We start from the raw sequence: 24,344 nt of genomic DNA, 5'->3' as shown, positions 1-24,344 counted from the left end.
ATCCTGGGAGGTGCTTGGATGGGTGCGTCCTTTGCATGTGGGGCAGCTTCTCTGCAGGGCAGTTATTCATTCAAAGTGTCCCCTTCTCACTATGATGCACCTACCTTGGCCATTGTAGCCACAGCTGTCGCCTTCTGCAATGGGCCTGTGGCCGGGGGAGCTGCACCTTTATACAGAGGCTCCAGAGTGCAGGGCCACTGTGGCCTGGCAGTCAGGGCATGGGGGGATTTCTTGCCACCTGTTGAGGGGTGGAGTGTGTCAGGGATGGTGTCAGGGCCTAAAACCCCGTCACTGATGGGCCTGCTTTGGAGTCCCCTTGGCAGATCCATCCTCAGCCCTGCTCCTGAGCCTGCAACCAGACCCACTCATTCATTCATTTGTTCATCCCCTTGCAAGGGGGCAGAGAGGACACGAAGGCCCCTGTCTACAAGGGGAAGAACACAAGCTCTGCCTCTAACCTGGCTCTTGGGTGAGGCCTGCACCCACACAGACTCAGTTTCCTCATCTGTGAGGTGGGGCAGTATTACTCTCAGGATTCTGTGGGGATTAATAAGCTAGTGTGCAGAACATTTTCTCCCCGGGCCTGGCCAGGAGTCAGTGACCCACTTCCCTACATGTGGTTATTGTTATAGGGGAGCCAGCAGACCAGTGGGGTTCAGAGATTTAAGGGGTAAAAAGCACCCCCCAGAAATTGGAGCTAAAATTTGAGATCCTGCTGGTTTTTCTAGGGAGAGGGTTTCCAGCTTTCCTAAATTCTCAGTGGGGTTCCTACCCCCACAAGCTAAGAACCCACCTCCCTGGGCTGGGCCTGGATGCCTGTTTCTGGGCAGCCCTAGAAGCAGAGGACATGGGACAACTGTCTGGGATCTCCTGCAGCAGGGACCCTCGGGGACTCTCGCTGCTCAGCCGTGCAGGGGCATGCTTTCTCGGCAGCAGGACTCGCTTCCAAATAAAATCCTACAGGGAACCCCAAGATCTGAAAAAGCCTAAGCAGTGAAGGGGGATTTCTTAAGAAGTTTGACATCAGGGTTACTAATAACTTTTTTTTTTTTTTTAATTCAGTTTTATTGAAATATATTCACAAACCATACAGTCATCCATGGTATACAATCAACTGTTCACAGTATGATCATATAGTTATGCGTTCACTAATAACTTTAAAAACAGTTACATCTGTTGAGCGCTGCTCTGTGGCTGCTCTTGGGGGCCCGTGTTCCTACAGATGCCAGGTCTTCTGTCCAGCTCCATGGGGCCTGGATCTGCCCTGGCTGGGGCACGGAGGGACCCCATGGACCCAGTGGTATGAGACTAGAGGACCTCAGGGAGGCCCCTAAGAAGTGCCCTGCCAGCGGAAGATTCCTCTGGGCAGGAAGGGTTTGGGGGAAGCTACACTTTTGTAGCCATCACTCCTGGGTCCTCCGTTCACGCCCCAGCAGCAGAACCACCCAGCTCTGGGACAGCTGTCTACAGGGTGGGGGTGGGGCGGGGGACTGCTCAGTCCACTAAAGGCTGCTTCGGTCGCCCTCTGGTGGTCAGGACTGTTATAACCGGTGGGTCTGAGCGGGTCTGTCTCATGTTCTCCTGAGACTTTCATGGACCAGAGGGGAAATGAGGTGCAGTGAGGCCCAGAGCCCTGCCCCAGGCCCCACCTCACTCCCCAGCAGCCTCTGCCTCCCCCTCTCAGCGCTCACTGCATGTTCACTTGCCTGTCCCCAGTCTGTTCCATTCCGCACTGCATGCACGTAGCAAGCACCAGCAACGGTGAAGATTTTGATAAGTGATATTTACCAAAAGCCCATCATGCTCCAGGCACTCTTCTAGAATCACATTTAGTCTTCACAACCACCACGTGAAGGTCACTCTGTTGCCACCCCCATTTTACGAAGAAGGAAATGGATGATTGGAGAGATGGAGTGTTTTGTCCAGGTTATGCAGCTAGAAAGTGGTAGCACCGGGTTTGAGCCCAGGCAGTCTGGCTTCAGAGCCCCAGTTCTAAGCACAACGTTGCAGATGTAGCCAGTGATGGAGCCCAGGAGGGGGCCAGTTCCAGGTCATTGTCAGATCGGATGATTTGCCAAGTGAATGATGTTCTCAGTTTCAGGGCTGAGCAGGGGCCCTGAGAGTCTCAGTTTCCTCAGGACCCTGGAGCCAGTGCAGGCTCCAGACAGCTCCTGTGCACTCTGAAAGAGGACAGGAAGGCACAGGAAAGCCAGCTGGGACTGTCCAGTCTCTAAGCCCTGACCTGGCTGGACGGTGGCCTCTGCTGAGCCCTGGGAGGGACAGCCTGAGAATGTGGACAGGTGCATGGGGGGCTCTGGTTGCTTTGATAATTAGGCAAGCTGGGGGCATTTCTTATGTCTTGTGCCATAAATTCAGACCCCATCAACCATATCTCCTTTTCTGATGGCCCACTCACCTGGATCAGGGGGGTCACTGATGGTGGAACGACAGCTTGGAGAAGTGGATAGTGCCCTAGATTCTAGTCCCAACTCTGGAACTTGCCAACTAGTAGCCCTGGGATCACTATCTGGAAAATGGGTAGAAAGGGGGAGGGTCAGGAAGGGTGGTCTCCAAGATATGGTCCAGCCTTGACGTTGGCTTTTTCTGGGATTTCCTTGCTTTCCATGAACCAACATGATGGGGGACTGCAAAGGAAAGACCACAGAAATTCAAGGAATATTCCTCCTTGAGGGGGCCCAGGTATTAGGAGTGGGAAGGCCCCAGTCCACCCTCCTGTTGACTCTTCCTAGCAATGTCCCAGAGCCCTACTTTCCACGGCTGAAAGTGGGCATAATAGCCGGGTTGGGGCAGAGCCAGGGTGAAACCAAGCCATGTCTGCAAACATGCTCTGCAAGCTGCACAGTGCACGTGTGAGAGGTTGTTATTCTTGCATTTCTGAGCTGTCGATGGTTCTCTCTCTTGTACAGGCAATTCTGTAAGAGGTGCCAGAGCTGGGCTGCCCAAGGTCGGCAGGGTGGGCCTGCGATAACCGAGCTCCCCTTGTCCCCTCTCTCCAGTTATATTCGCTGTTACTACTGGGCCGTGAAGACCCTCATCACCATCGGTGGGCTGCCTGACCCCCAGACGCTCTTTGAAATCGTCTTTCAGCTGCTGAACTACTTCACGGGCGTCTTCGCTTTCTCCGTGATGATCGGACAGGTAGCTGGGTCACCAGACCACATGCCTGCAAGGCCTCTCTCTCTGTCCTCTCCCGCTGCTGCCAGAAATCTCACTGCCTGTGCCCATTCCCTTGGGATCAGGCCTGGGAAAGAACGCCGGCCTGAGGTCGGGAGCTCTGGGCTAGCTGGAGAAGGCAGTAAATCTCTCTTGGGACTCACTGCCTCTCCGATGTTCCTCCCCATTGATTTCAGCCCCTATGTAGGATCTGGGAGGCCTGGGTTAATGGCTTTCTGCAAAGGCTGTGGATTTGGGCTGTTTCCTTTGAGAGAAATTCCTGCTGGTTTCTAATGTGCCAGGGCATGGGTAGGGGGAGCATATTGTATTCTGCTCGTGCTTGAGGTGACAACCAGGTGTCCTCAGAATTCCCTGGGAAGGGCCCCACCCTGAGGAGCAGTGTGCCGGGTTCACATTTCCTCCAGCGCTGGGTCAGAGTGGCAGCGGGCACCGAGGGGCCCTGTCACACCAGAATCAGCCCAGCCCAGCGAGGTGTTCCCTCCAGGGCACTGAGCCTGCCCGAGGGGCCGGCAGCCTCTCTCCTCCTGCCCCACGTCTGTGCTAGAGGTGGAAATGCCCCCATCAGTAAAGCATTTGCCACATGTGGGCACGTGTGTGGTGTTCTCCCCTGACCTTGACTCCCCCAAGCCGCAAGCAGGTACCTGGGTCTCTGTAAATGTGTGCCCAACACACATCCACAAAGCCCACTTAATTTCCCCCCACACTGACCCAGTGGCTTCCTTGACCCCCCCAGATGAGAGACGTGGTGGGGGCCGCCACCGCGGGGCAGACCTACTACCGCAGCTGCATGGACAGCACGGTCAAGTACATGAACTTCTACAAGATCCCCAGGTCCGTGCAGAACCGCGTCAAGACCTGGTACGAGTACACCTGGCACTCCCAAGGCATGCTGGGTAAGTGGGCCGTGCCCCTGATGCCACCAGCTTCTCCAGGGACAACTCTTGTTGCTGACAAGCCCCTCCATCGTCCTGAGACCCCAAACACTGGGGTCTTTCATGGCTGTGGCCACCACATTTATATTTGAGGGAATTAGGAGGGCCTGTGGGGTCCTCCTGAAGACAACAGGGGCTTGTCTTCTGTCTTCCTGCCCACCTCACTTCACCCACCTTCAAATGCATCCCCGTCACAGTGCAATCTTTCTACCCACCAACAAAGTTGCAAAATGTTTTGATGTTACGGTTTGCTTCTGAAATTATTTGGCTACAATAATGCATTTAATTCACCACTGGGTCTGCTTTCTTTGCAATTGTGGGGTGTGCTCAGTAATTCTTGCAAAGTGGGAGAATCTTACCTGCAAATTATTTCCAAATTGTTTAGTTTTTATGGATTCGAAATTGAACAAATGAAATTTGAATGTTAATTATGTGTAATATTTTTTTTTCCTGTTTCCTTTTTCTATTTGGGAGCTAGTAATTTTGTTTGCAGAGCTTAGATATCATTTTGGAGGCCTCTGAAAAGCCCTTGGCTGCTGGCCCTATATCTTAGTGCCCCCTCTGCCCCCAAGTCCTCAGTCAAATAAAAGGGCCCTGCTGCTCCGTGGGACTCCCCCTGGCCCCAAAGAAATCACACTTCAGCCCCAAGGTCTCCTGACCTGGGGGTGTTGGCAAGTCTGTGGACAAAGGGTGTGAGAATCTTCGTTATTATCTGTTGCTAGTGCACATTGCACTACAGTTTACAAGACATGTTCACATCCATTGCCTCCTCCGTTCCCGGGGCAGCCTTGTTTCATATCCTCTTAAACAGAGGGACTGTTTAGGACCAGAGAGGGCGCTGACGTGCCCAGGGTCGTGCAGACCCAGGGCCTGAACCCATAAATAATGAACGTGGTGCAGCAGGAGGGGCAGCAAAGTTAGGGTCAGGGAGAGCACTTCCTGTTTCCACGATTACCAGCTCTCGGAGCTGCAGCTTCCTCCCCTGGAACTGCGATAACCTCAATCATTCCTTGCCAGGTTCCCAGCCTTGGAGCCGCACAGCTGGGTGGACTCCTGAGTCCATCGCCCCCGGGCCGGGTGGCTTTGGGCAAATCTCTGCCCTTGCCGAGCCTCCCTTTCCTCATCTGTGAAATGGGGATTATAGCAGTGTGCCCTCTTGGCATGCTGTGCAGGGTTAATAAAATAACCTTTGTAAAACACTCTGTAAAACAGTGCCTGGCACAGCAAGTGCTCCATACATGTTAGCTCTTGCTAATATTATTCCTATCGTGTGAGTGGGAAAGACAGATCATTAACAAATAATCACAATAAACGGTGTGCGTGTTATGGTACAGGGATTGCTAACAGTAGCTGGGTGGAGGAGATGTCAGGGGAAGGCTTCCTGGAGGAGGTGACATTAGTGCTGGGTTCATCTGGTGGGAGTTAGCCAGGGAAGTGCAGGGAGGTGTTCTTGGTAGAGGGAACAGCATCTGCAAAGGCATACAGGCCGGAGAGGGCACTCAGGGACTCCAGAGTGGTTCCATATGGCAGGGAAATGGTGTGTCCAAAGCCAGCCTGTGCACTGTGGGCTCAGCCTGTATGTGTGAGGTCGGGTGGGGTGGGGACCTGGCCTTGCCTCTGAAAAGTCCAAGGTCTCGTTCACAGACGAGTCAGAGCTGATGGTGCAGCTTCCGGACAAGATGCGGCTGGACCTGGCCATCGACGTGAACTATGACATCGTCAGCAAAGTGGCACTCTTCCAGGTAGGGCCCACCCGGCGCCCCTCACCCTCAGGGAGGCCCCAAATCCGCGTCTTCCTCTAAGCGGGGCTCCTTCCCCCTCCTCTCTGGGACAGGGCTGTGACCGGCAGATGATCTTTGACATGCTGAAGAGGCTTCGCTCCGTCGTCTACCTGCCCAACGACTACGTGTGTAAGAAGGTGCGCGGGGCGGAGGCCGCTGCAGAGGCGCCCGGGAGCGGGGCCGGAGGCGGCGCCTTTGAAGCGCCCAACGGGCTTCGCAAACCCGGAGAGCGGAAACGCCGGGGAGGGGCAGAGCGGCCGCAGCGCCAGGCGCGTAACCCGCGGGAGAGCCCCGGCTTCGTTTGGATTAGGAGGCTTTGGTTTGGCTCCCGGCAGTGGCAACAGATGCGCATGCACATTCCCACAGCTCCCGCAGATACAGCACCGAGGGGGCCAGGACTTCGCCTAGCAGGAAAATGGGGAGCCTGAGGAGGGGCGGGGCCTTGGCCATGCGGATGCAATTGGTCCAGGGTCTTCCCTGCAGGAAAATGGGCTGGGGGAGGGGTGGGCTAGGTCAGAGGTTGCAAAACGATGGCCCTCGGGTAGGATCCAGATGTTTTGTAGTTTTATTTCTTTGTGTATACTATTTTTTTTAGTTCATTTTTTAGAAATTTGAAAGTGTCACATAAAAATCCAGATTCCTGGCTTCACTTAAAAGCAGAAAATCTGCCAACACTGGGTCCTGCTTTCCTAAATAGCTAGGTGTCAGCTGGAGTGGAGGGGGGCTGCCCCCGAAGGTGAGGGCATCGTGCTCTTTCCTGATCCACAGGCCCCACCACTCCCCACTGCCCCACACCAGGCGGCCTTCCCTCCTCCACATCACTCACCTGCTATGTCACTCATCTGATACCGGAAAACATTCGGGTTTGAATCCTGGGGTAGGCAGTGTCTAGGGTGCTTTCTGCTCCCACTTTTTCGGATTCGAGGTGAAACCAAGGCAGGTACTCAGGAGAGCCAGGAACCCATGTTGCCATCCCTTGTGCAGAGCTGTTAATGAGCTGGATGTGTGTTCAGGGTTGAAAATGTTGCCCAAGCAACCTCTGTAAGACTTGGGAACCCCTAGCACCAAGAAGGCCCCTGTCTCTAGTTTCTGAAAGCAAAGAACCAGCAGAGGAGGGAAAGCGGTGCTGCAGGTGGCTGAGATTTAAATCTGTGGCCCTAGAGGCCAAGAGAGGTTTGGGAGCAGTAGAGCAATTTGACGCTAAAGCCACTTCCTAGCTGAGCAGTCTTGGGCAGTCTTCTGGGCCTCAGTCTTCTCATGGGTAAAGTGGGGGTATTGATAGAAACTCTCTTGTGGAATGGGTCTAACGATTGAATAAGATATGTGTGTGCAGAGGTTGGCAACTTACCCGGCGCGGAGTAGGTGTAAGTGCTGTTGCTATTATCCTCCTGGGTAATGTAGAATTTGCTTTAGATAAGAAAAGGCTCTCGTAGTTGGAGCTGTTTGTGGTTAGAAGTTGACCTGAGGACCTACTAGATGAGCACGTGTGAGCAGTGCCCTCTGCTGGCCAGTTATGCTCCATGACAGTCTTGCTGAGACATCCCTGGGCCACCCAGGGGCTCCTTAAACACTTCACACCTCAACTCCATTTCTCAAATTGGATGCAGAAACAGGGAAACAAAACTTTCTTCCTCTTTGTTTAACAGGGCCATGCATGTGCGAGATGCACAGAAAAGTTTGTTGAATGAATTATAAATGTAACCGAGTGACAGGTTCTTTGTCTTTCCCCTTTTAAGCAGGATAGGTGTGCCGGACAGGCAGTGGACCAGGGCATGAGGATTCGGAGGTCCTGGGCAGACTGGGTGTTTCTGATTGCAGTCCAAAGCAAGCCGTTCATTCATTCATTCATTCATTTAGTTTGACTTGGGGTTAAGATCATGAATTCAGGGACTGGTCTGCCTGGATTCAAATCCCAGCTCCACCTCATTCTATTTTTGCAACCTTGGGCAAATTGTTCCTGCCTCAGAAGGTTGTTAAGGATGAAATCTGTTCATCCACATAAAGCACTTGGAACAGGGTCTAGCACAGAAAAAATATTATGGAAGTGTTAGACTTTGTTATTATTGATATCATTAGTGTTATTTCAGTTAGCAGCCCCCTACTGGGCTCCTGATGTGTGCTGGGCATAGACATCAGTTGATTGTTAGACTTTCCAGGCCTCTGGCCTCCCCCCACTCCCCTCCACCAGGGTGCATAATTGGGAATTTGCAGAAAACCAGGATACCTGCTCCTCTGAGCTCACCTAGCACCCTCCTTTCCATGACACCTGCAACTCCTAACCAACATCCTGTCAGTTAGGCAGGCTGGGAGGAACTCACTCTCCCCAATCCACAGATGAGGATACTGAGGCCTGAGAGGGAAGTGACGGGCCCCCACCATGCCTCCAGGATCAGGAACCCAACACCCAGGTTCCTTCTCGCTGGGCCACGCTGCCCCTGGGCCCTGTCTGCTCTGGATGCTTCTAAGGATGGACAGAGGGACTCACCCCTTCTCTGTTGCAGGGGGAGATTGGCCGTGAGATGTACATCATCCAGGCTGGGCAGGTGCAGGTTTTGGGCGGCCCGGATGGGAAGTCCGTGCTGGTGATGCTGAAGGCAGGATCTGTGTTTGGAGAAATAAGGTCAGAGGGCAAGTGGGGTGAAACAAGGGGAGTAGGGGCAAAGGCTGGGAAAAGGGTGGGCCTGAGGACACGTCTGTGAGCACAGGTCCCGCAGCCGCTGACGTGTGCAGGGTGGGGCCACCCTTGTGCTCCAAGCAGGGCATAAAAATGAAGATTTTAATGTGGTCAAAACTGCAGCCTCCAAAGGGTCTCATTTTCCCCCCTTCTCTGCCCAGCTTGCTGGCTGTTGGGGGTGGGAATCGGCGAACAGCCAACGTGGTGGCTCACGGGTTCACCAACCTCTTCATCCTGGATAAGAAGGACCTGAATGAGATCTTGGTGCATTATCCTGAGTCTCAGAAGCTACTCCGGAAGAAGGCCAGGTACATTAAATTTTTTCATTAAAAAAAATTGATATATACTTCTGTGTACATTTCCTAAGAACAAAGCCTTCCTCCTACGTAACCACAGTACTTTTATCAAAACCAGGAAATTTATATTGAAACAATACTATCTCATCTGTAATCCATATTCAAATTTCACTTATTGTCCCAAATAGTGTCTTTTACAGCTTTTCTGTTTTCTTTTCCTTTCCTAGATCAACTCTAGGATCACACGTTGCATTAAGTTGCCACGTATCTTTAGTCTTTCCCAATCTGGGATCGTCTCTCAGCCTTTTCCTCTCTTGAATGACTTTGACTTCTTTGAAGAGGACAGGTCAGTTATTTTTTAGGGTACTCCTCAATTTTGGCTTGTCTCACCTTCAGGTTCTGCAGTTTGGGCAGGAGTAACTCAGAAATGATGTGACCTTCCCAGTACAGCATCTCAAGGGGCCCGTGACGTTGCTGGTGTTTACTTTGATCACATTTGGTTAAGGTGGCCACTAAGTTTCTGAATTCTAAAGTTACTACTTTTTCTCTTTGTAGTTAATAAGTAATTTGTGGGGAGATACACTGAGAAGATCTTGTACTTCATCAAACTTTCCTCCACTACTTTTAGCATCCATTGACAATTCTGGGCCAAATCATTGAGCGCTATCATGGTTGATTTTCTAGCCTCTCATGCCTACATTTATTAGCTGGCATTCTACTGTCAGTAAGAACTTGCTCTTCTAATAGTTTTAGGATTACTAGCTCATGCTACTGCTAAAAATGAACCTTCTAAGTAGACTTCAATCCATGGTGCAGTTCTTTTTGTCTTTAGACTGAGTGTATATGATATAAGTATTGTGTTCATAGTTATTTGGATTAGTTCTCTTTTTTTTCCCTTTAGTGTGGTTGTTTTCATTTCTTTGTTGATCATTTATTTATTTATATAAGTGTTCTAGTTTGCTAATGTTGTCTTTTTGCAAAACACCAGAAATGGATCAGCTTTTATAAAGGGGGTTTATTTGTTTACAAAGTTACAGTCTTAAGGCCATAAAGTGTCCAAGGTAATTCATCAACAATCGGGAACCTTCACTGGAGGATGGCCAATGGTGTCCGGAAAACCTCTGTTAGCTGGGAAGGCACGTGGCTGGCGTCTGCTCCAGAGTTCTGGTTTCAAAATAGCTTTCTCCCAGGATGTTCCTCTCTAAGCTACTGTTCCTCAAAAAATGTCACTCTTAGTTGCTCTTGGGGCATTTTTCCTCTCTTAGCTTCTCTGGGGCAAAAGTCTGCTTTCAATGGCCATCTTCAAACTGTCTCTCACCTGCAGCAAGCATCTGGGCCTGTGTGGCAGCCACACCTTCATGGAAATAATCCAATGAAATGTCTTGCCTACAGTTGATTGAGTCACATCTCCATGGAAACACTCAATCAAACAATTCCAATCTAATCAACACCAATACATATGCCCCCACAAAATTGCATCAAAGATAATGGCATTTGGGGGAGATAATGCATCCAAACTGGCACAATCAGTATGGATTTACTTTATCCAATGAATATCCTGTTACCATCACTATTTTGAAGCTCAAATTGTTCCATATTTGGCCAGTAGGTACCGCTTCAAGTTGGCTCTTGTGACCCCTGCTCACATCCCTGCCCCATTCTGGAAATGGCCTTTTCTCCAAGGAGCCTTGATTCCATTTAGTGGGAGTGGTGTTTAGACACCAAGGTCCGAGCACTGGGTTGGCTCACTGCTACCAGGGTGTCATTGCTTCTAGGCCTCCTCAGTGGACAGAGCTAGGAAGCATACACACCCGTATGCATAAATACAAATACAGATATGCACATCACCATCTACTTTCCTATCTATGTCTCTATGTGTTAAATAATTTCAGTCCAGCACAATAGAGTTCATTCTAAGCTTCTCCCTTTCCATATTTGTAACTCCCCTCTCCAACACTAAGAAATCTGGCTCCCTTTATCCTCACTACATTTATTCATTTGCTCAATCCTATAGTACAGAAAAGGTAGTTTCAGGATTACTAGCTCATGTTACTGCTAAAAATGAAACTTCTAAGTAGAGTTCAATCCATGGTGCAGTTCTTTTTGTCTTTAGACTGAGTGTATATGATATAAATATTGTGCTCAAAGTTATTTGAATTAGTTCTCTCTTTTTTTCCATTTAGTGTGGTTGTTTCATTCATTTGAAATACAGGTAGTTTCATTTCTTTCCGTTTGCATTCCATTTTAGAGCTTTACCCCCTTATCCTTGTTGATTTTTTTTTTTAAGTATGTAAAACATTGACATGGTTCCGAAAGTCAAAACTCGATAAAAGAGTATACTCAGAGTGTCCCAGTCCCACATTCTTTCTACCTGTTGCCACCCACCTCCTGTAGGCTGTTGTGTGAGTTTCCCAGGGCTGTCATGACAGAGAACCATAAACTGGCTGGCTTCCTACAGCAGAATTTCATTCTCTTGTAGTTCTGGAGGCTGGAAGTCTGAAATCAAGAAATATCCAAAAGCTCTAGACAAGAACCCTTCCTTGCCCCTTCCAGTTCCTGTTAGTTGAAACAGAAATCCGTGGCCTTCCTTAGCTTGCAGATGCATCACTTTACTCTCTGCTGCCACTTTCTCTCTGTGTGTCTGTGTCTCTGCGTCCAAATTCCCTTCTTCTTAGAAAGACACCAGACACACTGGTCATACCCTAATCCAGTAGGGGTTCATCTTTACTTGATTACTTCTGCAAAGACCTATTTCCAAATAAGGTCACATTTAGTGGTTCTGGATGGACTAATGAACATGGGGGGCATTAGTCAACCCAGTACAATAACCATTCTCATCAGTTTCTGGTTTTTCCTTCCTGTGTTTCTTTTTGCAAAAATAGACAGACCCATGAATAGTTTCCTAATTTCCCTTCTTTCTTACACAAAAGGTAGCATGCGATAGATTCTCATTTGCGCTTTGCTTGTTTTCACATGGCAATATATCCTAGAAATCATTCTCTCTCGGTTCGTAGACAGCTTCCTCATTCTATTTTATATTCACAGAGCACTTCTGTGAATGGGCATGTATTGTTTAGAATATTCTAAACAATGTGCTGCAAAGAATAACCTTGTGAAGCTGTATTTTGTATTGTTGGGAAATGTATAATTTTTAGAAAAGCAGAATTTTTGCTTTCAAACAGGTAGATCAGATTTAATTGAACGAGGGAGGCCACTGTGGTGGAAATCCCATAGTAGGCTTGGGAGTAAAGCTAATGGGGCTCAGATCCCTTCCAGGGGAAGTACTGGCTGTGTGACCTTGGAAAAATTAATTGATTTTTCTGATCTCAGTTTTCTTCTCTGTAAAATGAGGATAATATATCCCCCCTCTTTGCTATTATGAAGATTAAATACAATAGTGTCTGTGAATGTCTCCAGCGTGGTGCCTGGCACCTGGGAGATACTCAATAAATGTTAATAATAATTGTTTCTGTTCAGCCAATAAAGTTGACCTCTAATTTTTCAATTGAGTTAAACATTTAATTTTTTAAAAAAACTGTTTATTCTGAAATACTTTCAAGCTTACAGGACAGTTACAAAAATAATACAAACCCCATGCAGAAAACTCTGAAATACCCTTACCCCCACCCCCAGATGCCCAGATCCACCAATTTTCACATTTTCCCACATTTGCCACATCTATCTATCTATCTATCTATCTATCTATCTATCTATCTATCTATCTATCTATCTATCTCTCCATCCATCCATTTTCTGAACACTTGAGTATAGGTTGTATACATAATGCTCCTTGAACACTTAATACTGCCATGTACATTTCCTACAAACAAGGATATTCACTTATGTAACCACCTTAAGTCCAGTTATCAAGCTCAAGAAATTCAACATTAATTTAAAGCTTGGAATCTATATTCCAATTTTTTCATATATCCTGATGATATCCCTTGGCCTTTTCTCCTCCCTTGCTAGATCCCATCCAGGATCATTTAATTATTATTGTCTCATCTCTTTGGTTGCTTTTTCTTTCTTTTTATTAATTGTGAGAACATATATACAACATAAATTTTCCCATCCCACCCATTCCCAAGCTTACCATTCAATGGGATTAATTACATTCACCATATTGTGGTATCCTCATCACATTACTAAAACTTTCCCATCTCACCAAACAGAAACCCTACACCCATTATGCATTAACTCCCATTTCCCTTGCCCCAACCCCTGGTAACCTGTACTCTTAATTTCTGTCTCTATGAGTTTACATATTCTCCACTATTTTCTCTGTACCACGGAGTTCAAATTTAACACCCTAAGTCTATAACAATCTTATTTGCTTTGACACCAACTTAACTTCAGTAGTATACGCAACCTATGTTCCTCTGCCCCCCCCACCTTATGTAGTTCTTGTCACACATTACATGTTTATACATCATGAGTCCCAAACCACTGATTTATCATTACATTTTATGGATTTGCCTTTTAGATCCTATAGGAATAAAAAATGGAGTTACAAGCCAAAAATACAATAATACTGGCATTTATACTTGCCCATGTCATTACCCTCACCTGAGGTATTTATTTCTCATGTGGCTTTGATCTATTGTCTATTACCCTTTCCTTTCAACCTGTAGAACTCTCTTTAGTATCTCTTGTAGGGCTGGTATAGTGGTGAAAAACTCCCTCAGTTTTTGTTAATCTGGGCATGTCTTAATATCATCTTCACTTTTGAAAGACAGTTTTGCCAGATATAGAATTCTTGGTTGGCAATTTTTTGCTTTCAACACTTTAAATACGCCATCCCATTATCTTCTTGCTTCCAAGTTTTCTGATGAGAAATTGGCATCGATCTTATTGAGGCTTCCTCGTATGTGACATGTTGCTTCTCTCTTGTGGCTTTCAGTATTCTCTCTTTATCTTTGGCATTTGAGAGTTTGATTATAATATGCAGTGGCATGGATCTATTTGAGTTTATCCTGTTTGATGTTCATTGAGTGACTTGGATGTGTATATTCATGTCTTTCATTAAATTTGAGAGTTTTCAACCATTATTTCTTTGAATAATCTCTCTGCCCCTTTCTCTTTTCTCCTCTGGGACTCCCATGGTGTGTATATTGATATGTTTGATGGTGTCCCACAGGTTCCTCGGACTCTGTTCACTTTTCTTCATTCTTTCCTCTTTCTGCTCCTCACACTAGATGATTTCAATTGTCTTAACCTCAAGTTCTCTGATTCTTTCTTTTGCCAGCTTCAATCTGCTATTGAACCCCTCTAGGAAATTTTAAATTTCTGTTACTGTAGTCTTGGTTCCTTTTCATAATTTCCTTCTACCTATTGATATTCTCTTTGTGTTCACCTGTCATTTGCCTGATTTCCTTTAGTAATTTGTCCATATATTCCTTTAGATTTTTGAGCACATTTATGACCATTTTTTAAAGTCTTTTTTCTGATATGTTCCCTGTCTGATCCTCCTCACTGATGGTTTCTAATGCTTTAATCTTCTCCTTTGCCTGGGCCATCACTTCCTGTTTCTTTGTATGTTTTGTAACCTTTTGTTGGAATCTGATCAGTTTGATCTTTTAACATGTTATTTCTGGAATTTAGACTCTGATGCATCTGTTCCTTAAGCTTGTATCCTTCTAGTTTTATGACAGAGCTTTCCTTGAAGAAATAACCAAAGAATAAAAAGAAAAAGGAAAAAGAGAAAACAGCTTTCCTGGTCCTTGCAGATTGACTTGTACAAGTGCTCTCCTTCAGGAGTTATCCATACAATGAGTTTAGAGAATAGCTCTAGGCCAAAGCAAATGGGCTTCCTTGATACTTTCTGCTCATGAATCTTGTCTTGGGCATGTGTGGCCCCAGGAAATCCCCCATTTACACAGTTTCAAATGTCCCCTCTTCCCTATGGAACAGTTTCCTTACAGTAGTAGGCACTGCCAGTATGTCCTATAGCCATGTGCTGCCTTCTACCATGCAGGGCAAGTTCTTGGATGGCAGGCCCCTCAGGCCACCACCAGGCTGACTGGGCCAGACATACATGCTCCCAGTATGTGCACAAGAGTTATTCTGCTCCCTCTAGAACTGGGACCAGCGATACACATTGGGAATGCAGGATGGCTCTGCGTCTAGTGGTGGGGGGTGGGGGGAAGGGCCAGCCAAAGCACCGTGAGATCCTTCTGCTTTTAAGTGGCCTTTTCCTTGGTTTGGCACTTACCCTGTTACTGTAGCCCTTTGATTGTTTTCTGGAGCCCCAAGAAAGAAATTTCTGCCAGGTCTTGCTGGTTGTTCAAAGCATGTATGGAAGGATGGAGCCCTAAAGCGTCTCACTCTGCCATCTTGATCAGGTGGATGAAGCATTTTTAATGCACATATCTGGTTTTTTGCCCCTTGCCTTTATCCTATGTTCTTAATTTTCCACTTCATTCCATGAAATGATTCCATAACTGAGCCACACAGAGTGGTTGTGGTAGAGGAAACAAGCTCACCAACATCCATTCATACAACACTGTAATTTATCAAGTATGTGGTTCTAGGCCCTGAGGACACAACAAGGGCAAACCATGGTTATGTTCCAGTCGGGGGAGCCTGAGAGTGGACACGTGGATGATTATGTAATGTGTCACCTCTGAATAAGGGCTATGAGGAAACAAAAAGCCAGGTGGGGAAACAGAGATGATGGAGAGAACTACTTGAGATAAACTGGTCAAAGAAAGCCCTTCTGAGGAGGAGGCATTTCAGCCGAGACCTGCTCAGAGAGAAGGAGTGAACTGGGGGCCACTGGCAGCAAGAGTGTTCCAGGCAGCGGGAACAGCATGTGCAAAGGCCCTGAGGATGAGCAGAGTCAGTGTGTGTGAGAAACAGCAAGAAAATCAGCATTGCTTGATATGGGATCAGAGACAGAGAATGAGACTGGGCAGAGTCTTATAAGGGAGGCCTCCTAACAGCTTTGGCTTTTACTCTGAGGAAGATGGGAGCCATGCAGGATTTTATACAGCAGAGTGACGTGATGTGACTTAGGTTTTACTAGGCAGCTCCAAAGTGCAAGGATGTAGTGTTGATATTAAGGCATAATATACACAAGGCACTGAGCTCTCCTGGGGAAGGAAGCTACCCCGTAACTCACCTTACCTTGCTGCTCTCCAGGGAAGACACTGGGCCCTTCAAAAAGCCAGTCATCTGAACTTCTTCCACAAAACCTGCCTACTTCCTCCAGACATGTCAGCTCAGGGAGCCAGCCCCACTCTCCTTAGGGGCAAGGAAATATATATCTAACTGGCACCAGACCCTACACCCTCACTCCCTCTCTACTGCAAGAGAAGCAAGCTCAGAAAAGCCCTGCTGGCTGGGCTAGGAAAGGATTTGGAAAACCAACTGGGATCCTGCAGGGCCTTCCCAAGAGTGGTGCAGAGGCCCCACTCCTTGACAATGTCTGCGGTGAGCCTGCACCTTACTGGAGAAGGCCAGGGTGCTGGGGAGAGGCTGCCAGGGGAGGGAGGAGGGGCCGGTAGGCCCTGCAGCACCTGGGCCCTGGGACTGGGAGCCACAGTATAAACTCATCGAGGTGGCTGCTGCTCCGGACAGGCCAGCTCGGGGACAGAGGCAGGGGATCCTGAACCAGCTCTGCCCATATGTTGTCAGAAATGCTGTCTGAGAATCACAGGGCCCCAGTAAAGGCCATGCATGGGATTCTGTCCACGCTCCGCATCTTACAGAGGGGAACCTAAATCCCCAAGGAAATGAAGTGCTCAGGTTTCTGGACTGGTCATTGTAAGAGATGGGGTGAAACTGGAGAAAATTCCAGTGACTTCTGGCATGATTATAGGGGAAACATATGCCACCCAAAAATGAGGATGAATTTCCTTAATCTGGAAATGTCACTGAAACCAGCTCAAAGTTTCAGTGACCCCAGCACCCCGGATCTTAATTATTACAAAGTAGCATCATGGTCATTTCTTTCTTGGATGCTGACAACACTCCTATGAGATTAACAGGGCTGGAGTTATTGTGTCCATGACATTGGGGAAACTGAGTCCTTTAGGTAGTTCTCTTGTATCATTTTAGTACCATGATGACCTTCCTGAGGATTGTTGTGCTGTGAATTATGAACTCAAAAACACAGTGACAGTACTGAGTATGTGGGAGGCCTCTGATGAATTATCATGTTTGTATTCTCCTGGGGGAACCCCAGCCAGAAAATGCAAGTCTTGAGCAATTAATATCAATTGATGCACGATTTAAGCCCATTGCCTCTGATTAGATAAGCAGCCAGTAATGGCCTCATTTTTAAACAAACAAGCTTTGCTGGAACGCTGATGAATGAATTCGCCAATTAGTAATCTAGGCCTGCCACATTGCCAGTGAAATTCATTTGTTCTCAAGCCAAACCACTCATCACATATACGTAGCGTGAAAAATTCTTTGTCAAGGTTGGAGCTCTGATGGAAATGTCTATCCTTCTTTAGAGAAACAGGGCAGTACACTGCATTTAGAAGGTCTGGGTTGTTGTAATTCTCTGTCATTTCTGAGCAACCTTGGACGTGTCTCTCCCCGCACTCTGAGACTCAGTTTCCCCAACTGTCATAGGCACAATAATCCCAGCCCTGTTAATCTCATAGGAGTCTTGTCAGCATCCAAGAAGGAAATGACCATGATGATACTTTGTAATAATCAAGATCTGGGGCACTGAGGCTGGAGGCCTGAATTTGAATTCCAGCTTGGCCACTTCCTAGCTGTGTGGATTTGGGCAACTTACTTACCCTCTCTGATCCTCCATATCCTCATTTGGAAATGAGGGTGAATAACAGTCTCTACCTGTGAGGGTTGCTGTGAGACTAAAATGAGAGAGTATGCATTAGTTGTCTATTGCTGTTCAATGATAGTGCCACAAACTTCGCAGCTTAAAACAACATGCATTTATTATCTCAGAGTTTCTATGGGTCAGATGTCGGGGGACAGCTTACCTGGCACCTTTGCAAGGCTATAACCAAGCCGTTGGCCACAGCCAGTCTCATCTCATCTCACTGGGGGAAGGATCCACTTCCATGCTCACTTGGTTGTTGGCAAACTTCAATTTCTTATGGTTGTGGCACTGAGGGCCTCCCTCAGTTCCTACAAGTTGTTGGTCAGTGGCCGGCCTCGGTTTCTTGCCATGTGGGCCACCCCCAACATGGCCGCTTGCTTCATCAAAGCCAACAAGGGAGAAAGAGTCTTCTTGCAAGATGGAGGTCACAATACTATGGCACCTCATCATGGAAGCAACATTTCATCATCCTTGCTTTAGTCTATTGGTCATAAGCAAGTCACAGGTCCCTCCATCCTTCAGGGTTGGGATGCACAGGAGCGTGAACACCAGGAGGTGGGGATGATGGGGGCCACCTTGGGGTGTGTCCACCACACAACGCCTGCAAAGGCTTGAACACCAGCCCTGACACATAGGGACAAGTGTTGGTGATGGTGATGATGGTGAAATGCTGATGAAGCAGAAGGAGAAGCAAAAAGCTGGGTCCTTTAGAGTTTTTCATTAGGGTATCCTATTTCTGACTCCATATATTAAAGTGTCCGTCAGTATTTCCTAACTGTGTGACCTTAGACGAGTGTCTCAACCCCCGTGAGTCTCAGTTTTCTCATCTATAAGAATCAAACAATAAGACCCATATTGTCATCATTGTTCTGATCAGGCGATGAGATGTTATGCATAAAGCACCTAGCACCATGCTTGGCACAGAAAAAGCCAAAAATAGCCACCACCACACAACTTCAATCTACACAAATGAGCCTTTCTTTTCTCCCCAAGAGTGCTTGTGATGTAAGTGGTGCTGCTTTCTTTCAGGCGCATGCTGAGAAAAAACAACAAACCCAAGGAGGAGAAGAGTGTGCTCATTCTTCCCCTCCGGTCAGGTACCCCCAAGCTCTTCAGTGCCGCCCTGGCTGCAGCAGGAAAGTGGGGTGTCAAGGGGGCAAAAGGCGGCAAGCTCGCCCACCTCAGGGCCCGGCTCAAAGAACTGGCTGCGCTGGAGGCAGCTGCAAGGCAGCAACAGTTGCTGGAACAGGTAATGTGGTTGGGAACCCATCCAGCCCTTCCCTTTCAGCTTTGTGCTGGGGAGAAGGCCAAGGGGCCTCGGGAGTGGACCACACATTTAGTTTTAGGTGTTTTTTCCCCCTTCTTTATATGACCCAAGATTCATTTGATTGCAAGTAACAGAAAAGAAGTGACAAGATGCAAGCTCAAATTGGCTTAAGAAAGCAAGGAATTTACTGGGTCAAGTAATTGAACAGTTCAGTCAAGATTGGATCTAGGGGCCCAAGTGATGCCAACAGGACTAGCTTTCCCATGTTCTCTCTGCTTTCCTCAGTGGTAGTGTAATTCCCAGACAGGCCCCCAAGAACTCTAGAATTACATAATCTTGGTTAAGCAACTCCAACAGTCCGAAAGTATCTCTTTCCTAATAATTTTTGCAAAAGTCCTAGGGCTCACTGTCATTGGACAGATTGGGTCACGTGCTAATTATGAGCCAGTCACTGTGGCCAGCAGAATGAGGTGCTCTGGAGAGGCCTGGGTCACATGACCTTCCCTGGCCTGAGTGGGAAGGGGACATTCCCCAAAGGCATGTGGGCAGGGAATGTCCCTCCCCAGAGGGACAATTGTCAAGATTTAAAAGGAGAAACTGCAGACAGACTCAGGGCCAACTGCCCCTGTCCCCATAAATCTAAAGGGAATTTAAAAATTAGTTCTGGGACTTTTTTCTGTGACTAAAGCCAAGAATGCCAGCTAGACTGATTGCACTAATTATAGCTTCCATGATATTCCTTTAGGGAGGCTGCTGGGAATGGGAGAGTGGGGGTGGGGGTGCGTGGAAAGGGGACTGGGCAGGAACTCAGTGGCAGGGCTTTTTCTGAGAAGGGGCTGGCAGTCCACATGGCAGAATTCAAAGGGACCCAGTGAACTAAGTTTTGATCCAAGTTTGCATCAGAGTCAAAGGGACCTGTCCAGGGGTCAGCTGACAGCAGAAGTCTAGTGAGTGACAGAAAGCCACCTGGGGTTCCAAGGCATTCTCCAGAAACAGCCACCTGTGACTCTGGACCGTCTGGCTCAGAAACTGTCAAGGGCAGGATTGAACTGGCAAGTCAAGATATTCCGTGCTGCTCTGTGGGGCTGGGAAAGGAAAGCGTGGACATAAATTCCAAGCACGTTCTCAGGGCAGTGAAAGGCTTCAGCTGAAAAGGGGCTTCCTGCCCCTGAGTGTTAGCTTCCACCAGGCAGCCTGAATTTAAATTTGCATCAATGTTCTAATAAAAGGTATTTCCCCTGCAATTCAGAACAATGAGGGCAGGATGGCAGAGTGCAAGGGGCTCTTAAATACGAGTCCAAAGTCCCCAGTCTGAATCTCAGTCAGCCACCCTCCAGCTGCATGACCCTGGGATGTTCCTCAAGCTTCCTGAGGCCCAGATTACCCAAAGAGGCCATATGGAGCTGTAAAGCACAAACAGAATGCCTTTTTAATAAGCATTTTGGACATTGTTCTGGTTTGCTAATGCTGTTGTTATGCAAAAAAAAAACAGAAATGAATTGGCTTTTATAAAGGGGGTTTATGTGGTAACAAATTTACAGTCTAAAGGCCATGAAAATGTCCAAATTAAGGTATCACTGAAGGAAGGCCAATGGTGTCCAGAAACTCTTTGTTAGCTGGGAAGGCTTGTGTCTGATCCCAGGTTGTGTTCCAGCTCCTCTCTCAGCTCCTGTGCATTCTGTAAAATGTTGCTTTTGGGGTGTTTTGTCCTCTCTTAGTTATTCCAGATCCTATGCATCTAAGTGTCTGGGTTCCTCTCTTAGCTTCACCAGCATTCCTTTTCTCTCCAAAATGTCCCTCTCAGCTGCTCTCAGGTCCTTCTGTTTGTGAGCTCTTTTATAGGACTCCAGTGATTAAATCAAGACCCCGAATGGGCAGGGTCCGTGTCTCCATGGAAATAATTTAATCAAATGTGTCGCCCACAGTTGATTGAGTCATATCTCCATGGAAACACTCAATCAAAAGACTCCAGTCTAATCAACACTAACATGTCTGCCCCACACAAGATTTCATTAAAGAACATGGTGTTTTGGGGGACATAGTACATCCAAACCAGCACAGACATGATGAAGGACTTCCCGTAATTGTTCTGGTTCCCTTCCTAGCACCATGATTTAGGTAGTCCCATAAGAGGCACCATCTGGGGATGCTTCCTGCAAGTTCACTGTCAGAATTTAGGGTGGATAGGGGAAGGTGGAACACACCAGAAGATGTAAAAACACCGAGACAGAGTGTTCCGCAGAGCTGGGTTCTAGAAGCATCTTTGCTGCCCCCTTTCTCTTCCCTGCCATCAATGTCCTGTGACTTGAGCCAACTTTAGACAGTCTAGTCCTCACAAGCATGCCAACTGCTCTCCCTTTAAGTTCACTGTCACCACCTCAAGTGGATCTTGGGCAGCCGAGGACCATTTGGGTCTCTCCTCTGGGGACCCATGCCCTCTCCAGTTCCCTTCCATGCAGAGATGGGGTCAGACAGCACAGGGGAGGCCACGGGTAGCCACAAAGGCTTGGTTTTCTCTCCAGTTCCTTACGGATTCACAGACCATGGCCAAAGGAAGAACCACAGGATTTGGAGGTACCCTAGTACCCAACACACAGGCCCAGCTCAGCCTAATGCCAGTGGTGCCCCGCCCCATTCTTCCCCTGGGGATCGCGACCTTGACTGAGACCTTGCAGAAAAGTGGCCCGGCCATCAACTGCTCCTCTCCTCACCCTTTACTTTGTTTGCTTAGAGTTTTTCTCATTCACTCCAGGAGCACCCCTCCCTGGTGACTGCAGGCAGGCAGGCAGGCCAGGCTGGCTCAGCCTTTGCAAAAACTTGGCCCTACTTGGTGGCACTCCTTCTGGTCACAGCCTGCACATTCGATGGCCTGTCCTCCCTCAATAGCTCAGGCAGGAGGCTGTCTCCTTGAACAGGCCACTTCACTCTGGCTTCCTGTCCAACAATTCAGCAGAAATCTAAAATATCTCCTGCTTCTCTTTCCCAAAACCTTCCACTAAATCCAACCGAATCTTTTAACCCTTAAACGTCGCAGCACATAGCTTCTACCAAATAACCCTGATGTAGCTTCGGCGCCATTCCCTAAATTTACTCCTTGCACCCTCTGCCAACCTCCTAGGGGGACAGAGGAGGCGGGGTCAGGGAAAGGTCCCTGTGCCTCACGATCACCTTTTACCGGTTCCAGGCCAAGAGCTCGGAAGGTGCCGGTGGAGAGGGGGGCTCGGCCGCCCCAGCGCAGCCCACCACCGCGGCAGAGGCCGCCCCGGATCAGCCCGCCGCCCCAGCAGAGGCCGCCCCGGCAGAGGCCTCCCCGGACCAGCCCGCCGCCCCTGTAGAGGCCGCCCCTGATCAGCCCGTCACCCCTGAAGAGGCCGCCCCGGATCAGCCCGCCGCCCCTGTAGAGGCCGCCCCGGATCAGCCCGTCACCCCTGCCGAGGCCGCCCCGGATCAGCCCGCCGCACCTGCAGAGGCCGCCCCGGATCAGCCCGTCACCCCTGCAGAGGCCGCTCCGGATCAGCCCGCCGCACCTGCAGAGGCCGCACCTGCAGAGGCCGCCCCAGCAGACCTCGGAAGGCACGAGGGAGACGGGGAGGGGGCGTCCGGGCCCGAGGAGCACTCGGTGCGGATCCGCGTGAGCCCGGGCGCGGACCCCGGCGAGCAGACCCTGTCGGAGGAGGCGCCGGAGGAGGAGAAGGCGGGGGAGTGAGGCGCACTTGCTGGCGCGCTCCCAGCGGCACCCGGCGTCCCGCGCGCCCCCCGCGCGAGGCGGGGTCCGCACCCCACCCCAACCCCGCACACCGATTGCTCGATCCCGCAGGTGAAGACGCTTTTCTGCAGTAGGGGCCTCAGTCACTCTCAATTATCCGCCCAGCCAACATCCCTACCCTGACATCAGCTTCTCAACAAATTCCGTCAAGGGAACTGTTGGTGTCCCCAATCTCCCCTCATCACTTGAGAACACTACACCCCCCCCCCCGGGTGTTATTATTTTTAAGAACAAAATAGTTTCTACTTTAAAAGTTTTCCTGGGCAGGGATAGAATGGGACTCCAAGACCGTGGGAAACTTGTTGGAGAGGTAGAGGGTAACTGAAAGTGTGGATTTTCCTTCGGGAATTCCTCCCCCACCCCCGCGGCCCCTCCCCCTTTCCGAGGTTAGAAAGGAAGGCAGTTGAGCTATCAGTTTGGCTTAGAGGAATTGTGACAATTTTGATCTGATCTGTACGTTTTTGTCTGCTGGGTAGTCACATTAAGGAACAAAAACGCTTGTGAGGTCCGCACTCACCTCCCCCAGGCTACTATTCAATTCCGAGTCAGATGCCTTTGTCTCAGGCGGGGTGAAAGCTGAAGGGATTTGCTTGCGCGGGGCTGCTGCGTTTCTGACGCGAAGGGGCAGCCCTGAGGAGCACCCTCTGTCTGGCTTGGGAAGGAACCGCCAGCAGGAGCAACCTGTTACTTGCTTTCCCCGCCCTGGCTCTACAGATGATGGTGGCAACTTCGAATCTTTCTCCAAGACGAAATCTCACAGCTGACGACACCACTTAAATTCCCTGAAGTTCCTCCAGATCACACCATGTTCCTTTTAAGATCCAAGAAATGGAGAAAGGACCATTCAGTCAATGAATGTTTATTGGGAAGATTTTCTTTGCATACTGGGGGAGCAGGTGAGTAAAAACAAATCTTATATCTGGCCATTTGTACCAGCAACACTGAATGCAGAGAGCCTGGAATTCTGACGGGTTCTGCCCTTCTTACATAAAATCTCTGTCCCTTCTCAGGAACATTGTGTGCTGCTGAAGGGGCCTTTGAGGGCTTGCAAATGGGTGGGTTTGTCCATCAATCTAAAAGCAGAACGTTCATTTCTTCCATGAAAAATTAAGTAATATAGGAGCTGCCAGGCTGGTCTAAGCATTTCCAAATCCCAGAGTAAGGAGCACATTTTTCTAGCTGATGACACATCTTGTGATCTGGGTTATCATCACATTGAATAGAATGATGGCCGATGTTATTAGTTTACCCTTTTTAAAGCTCATATTAATTTATTTTAATAGGTAATAACATATTTACATAGGGCAAAATTCAAAAGGTACAAAATGACACCCAGTAAAAATTTTCTCTCCTACCCCTGCCCCCCCCCACCTCCTTTGTCCCCTCCCCAGAGCCACTGTTATTTTTCATTTAATTTATTTTGGAGATCATTCCCAATCAGTACAGAAAGAACATGTTGTTTTTTTTTTTTTTTTTCATGACCGCAGTCTAGTCCATGATATGGATACACCATAAAATTAATCATTCTGCCTATTGATGGGCATTTGCATTATTTTCAGTCTTTTGCTGTTAAAAATAATGCTGCACCCCCCCAAAAAAAAATCTTTGTACAGACAATTGCTCTGGTAAACACTGT

At 48.4% G+C, this 24,344-nt stretch overlaps 1 protein-coding gene and 1 long non-coding RNA gene across 3 annotated transcripts in view; one reads left to right on the top strand and one right to left on the bottom strand.

Annotated features, from left to right (window-relative positions):
* Positions 1 to 22,991, top strand: part of CNGB1 (cyclic nucleotide gated channel subunit beta 1) — a 68,395-nt gene extending 45,404 nt beyond the window's left edge. The window contains exons 25-33 of the mRNA XM_037816390.1: positions 3,018 to 3,159; positions 3,929 to 4,088; positions 5,772 to 5,869; positions 5,962 to 6,045; positions 8,410 to 8,528; positions 8,744 to 8,890; positions 18,705 to 18,924; positions 22,127 to 22,219; positions 22,427 to 22,991. Coding sequence (XP_037672318.1) covers positions 3,018 to 3,159; positions 3,929 to 4,088; positions 5,772 to 5,869; positions 5,962 to 6,045; positions 8,410 to 8,528; positions 8,744 to 8,890; positions 18,705 to 18,924; positions 22,127 to 22,219; positions 22,427 to 22,648 — 1,285 coding nt within the window. The 3' untranslated portion in view covers positions 22,649 to 22,991. The remainder of the gene's footprint in view (positions 1 to 3,017; positions 3,160 to 3,928; positions 4,089 to 5,771; positions 5,870 to 5,961; positions 6,046 to 8,409; positions 8,529 to 8,743; positions 8,891 to 18,704; positions 18,925 to 22,126; positions 22,220 to 22,426) is intronic.
* Positions 1,766 to 23,343, bottom strand: LOC119518946. Of its 2 annotated transcripts, none has more exons than XR_005213900.1 (4): positions 23,226 to 23,343; positions 8,394 to 8,509; positions 6,735 to 7,927; positions 1,766 to 2,645 (listed from the first exon to the last, which is right to left on the bottom strand). It is a non-coding gene; the product is annotated as an uncharacterized LOC119518946 (long non-coding RNA). The 2 variants fall into 2 exon arrangements; XR_005213899.1 differs by lacking the exon at positions 23,226 to 23,343 and adding an exon at positions 17,836 to 18,476.
* Positions 23,344 to 24,344: the final 1,001 nt, after the last annotated feature.

This window comes from Choloepus didactylus, chromosome 22 (assembly GCF_015220235.1).
Source record: "Choloepus didactylus isolate mChoDid1 chromosome 22, mChoDid1.pri, whole genome shotgun sequence".
NCBI classification, from domain to species: Eukaryota; Metazoa; Chordata; class Mammalia; order Pilosa; family Megalonychidae; genus Choloepus; species Choloepus didactylus.
The sequence above is the reverse complement of the archived record's forward strand: the minus strand, read 5'-3'. Positions and strand labels throughout refer to the sequence as shown.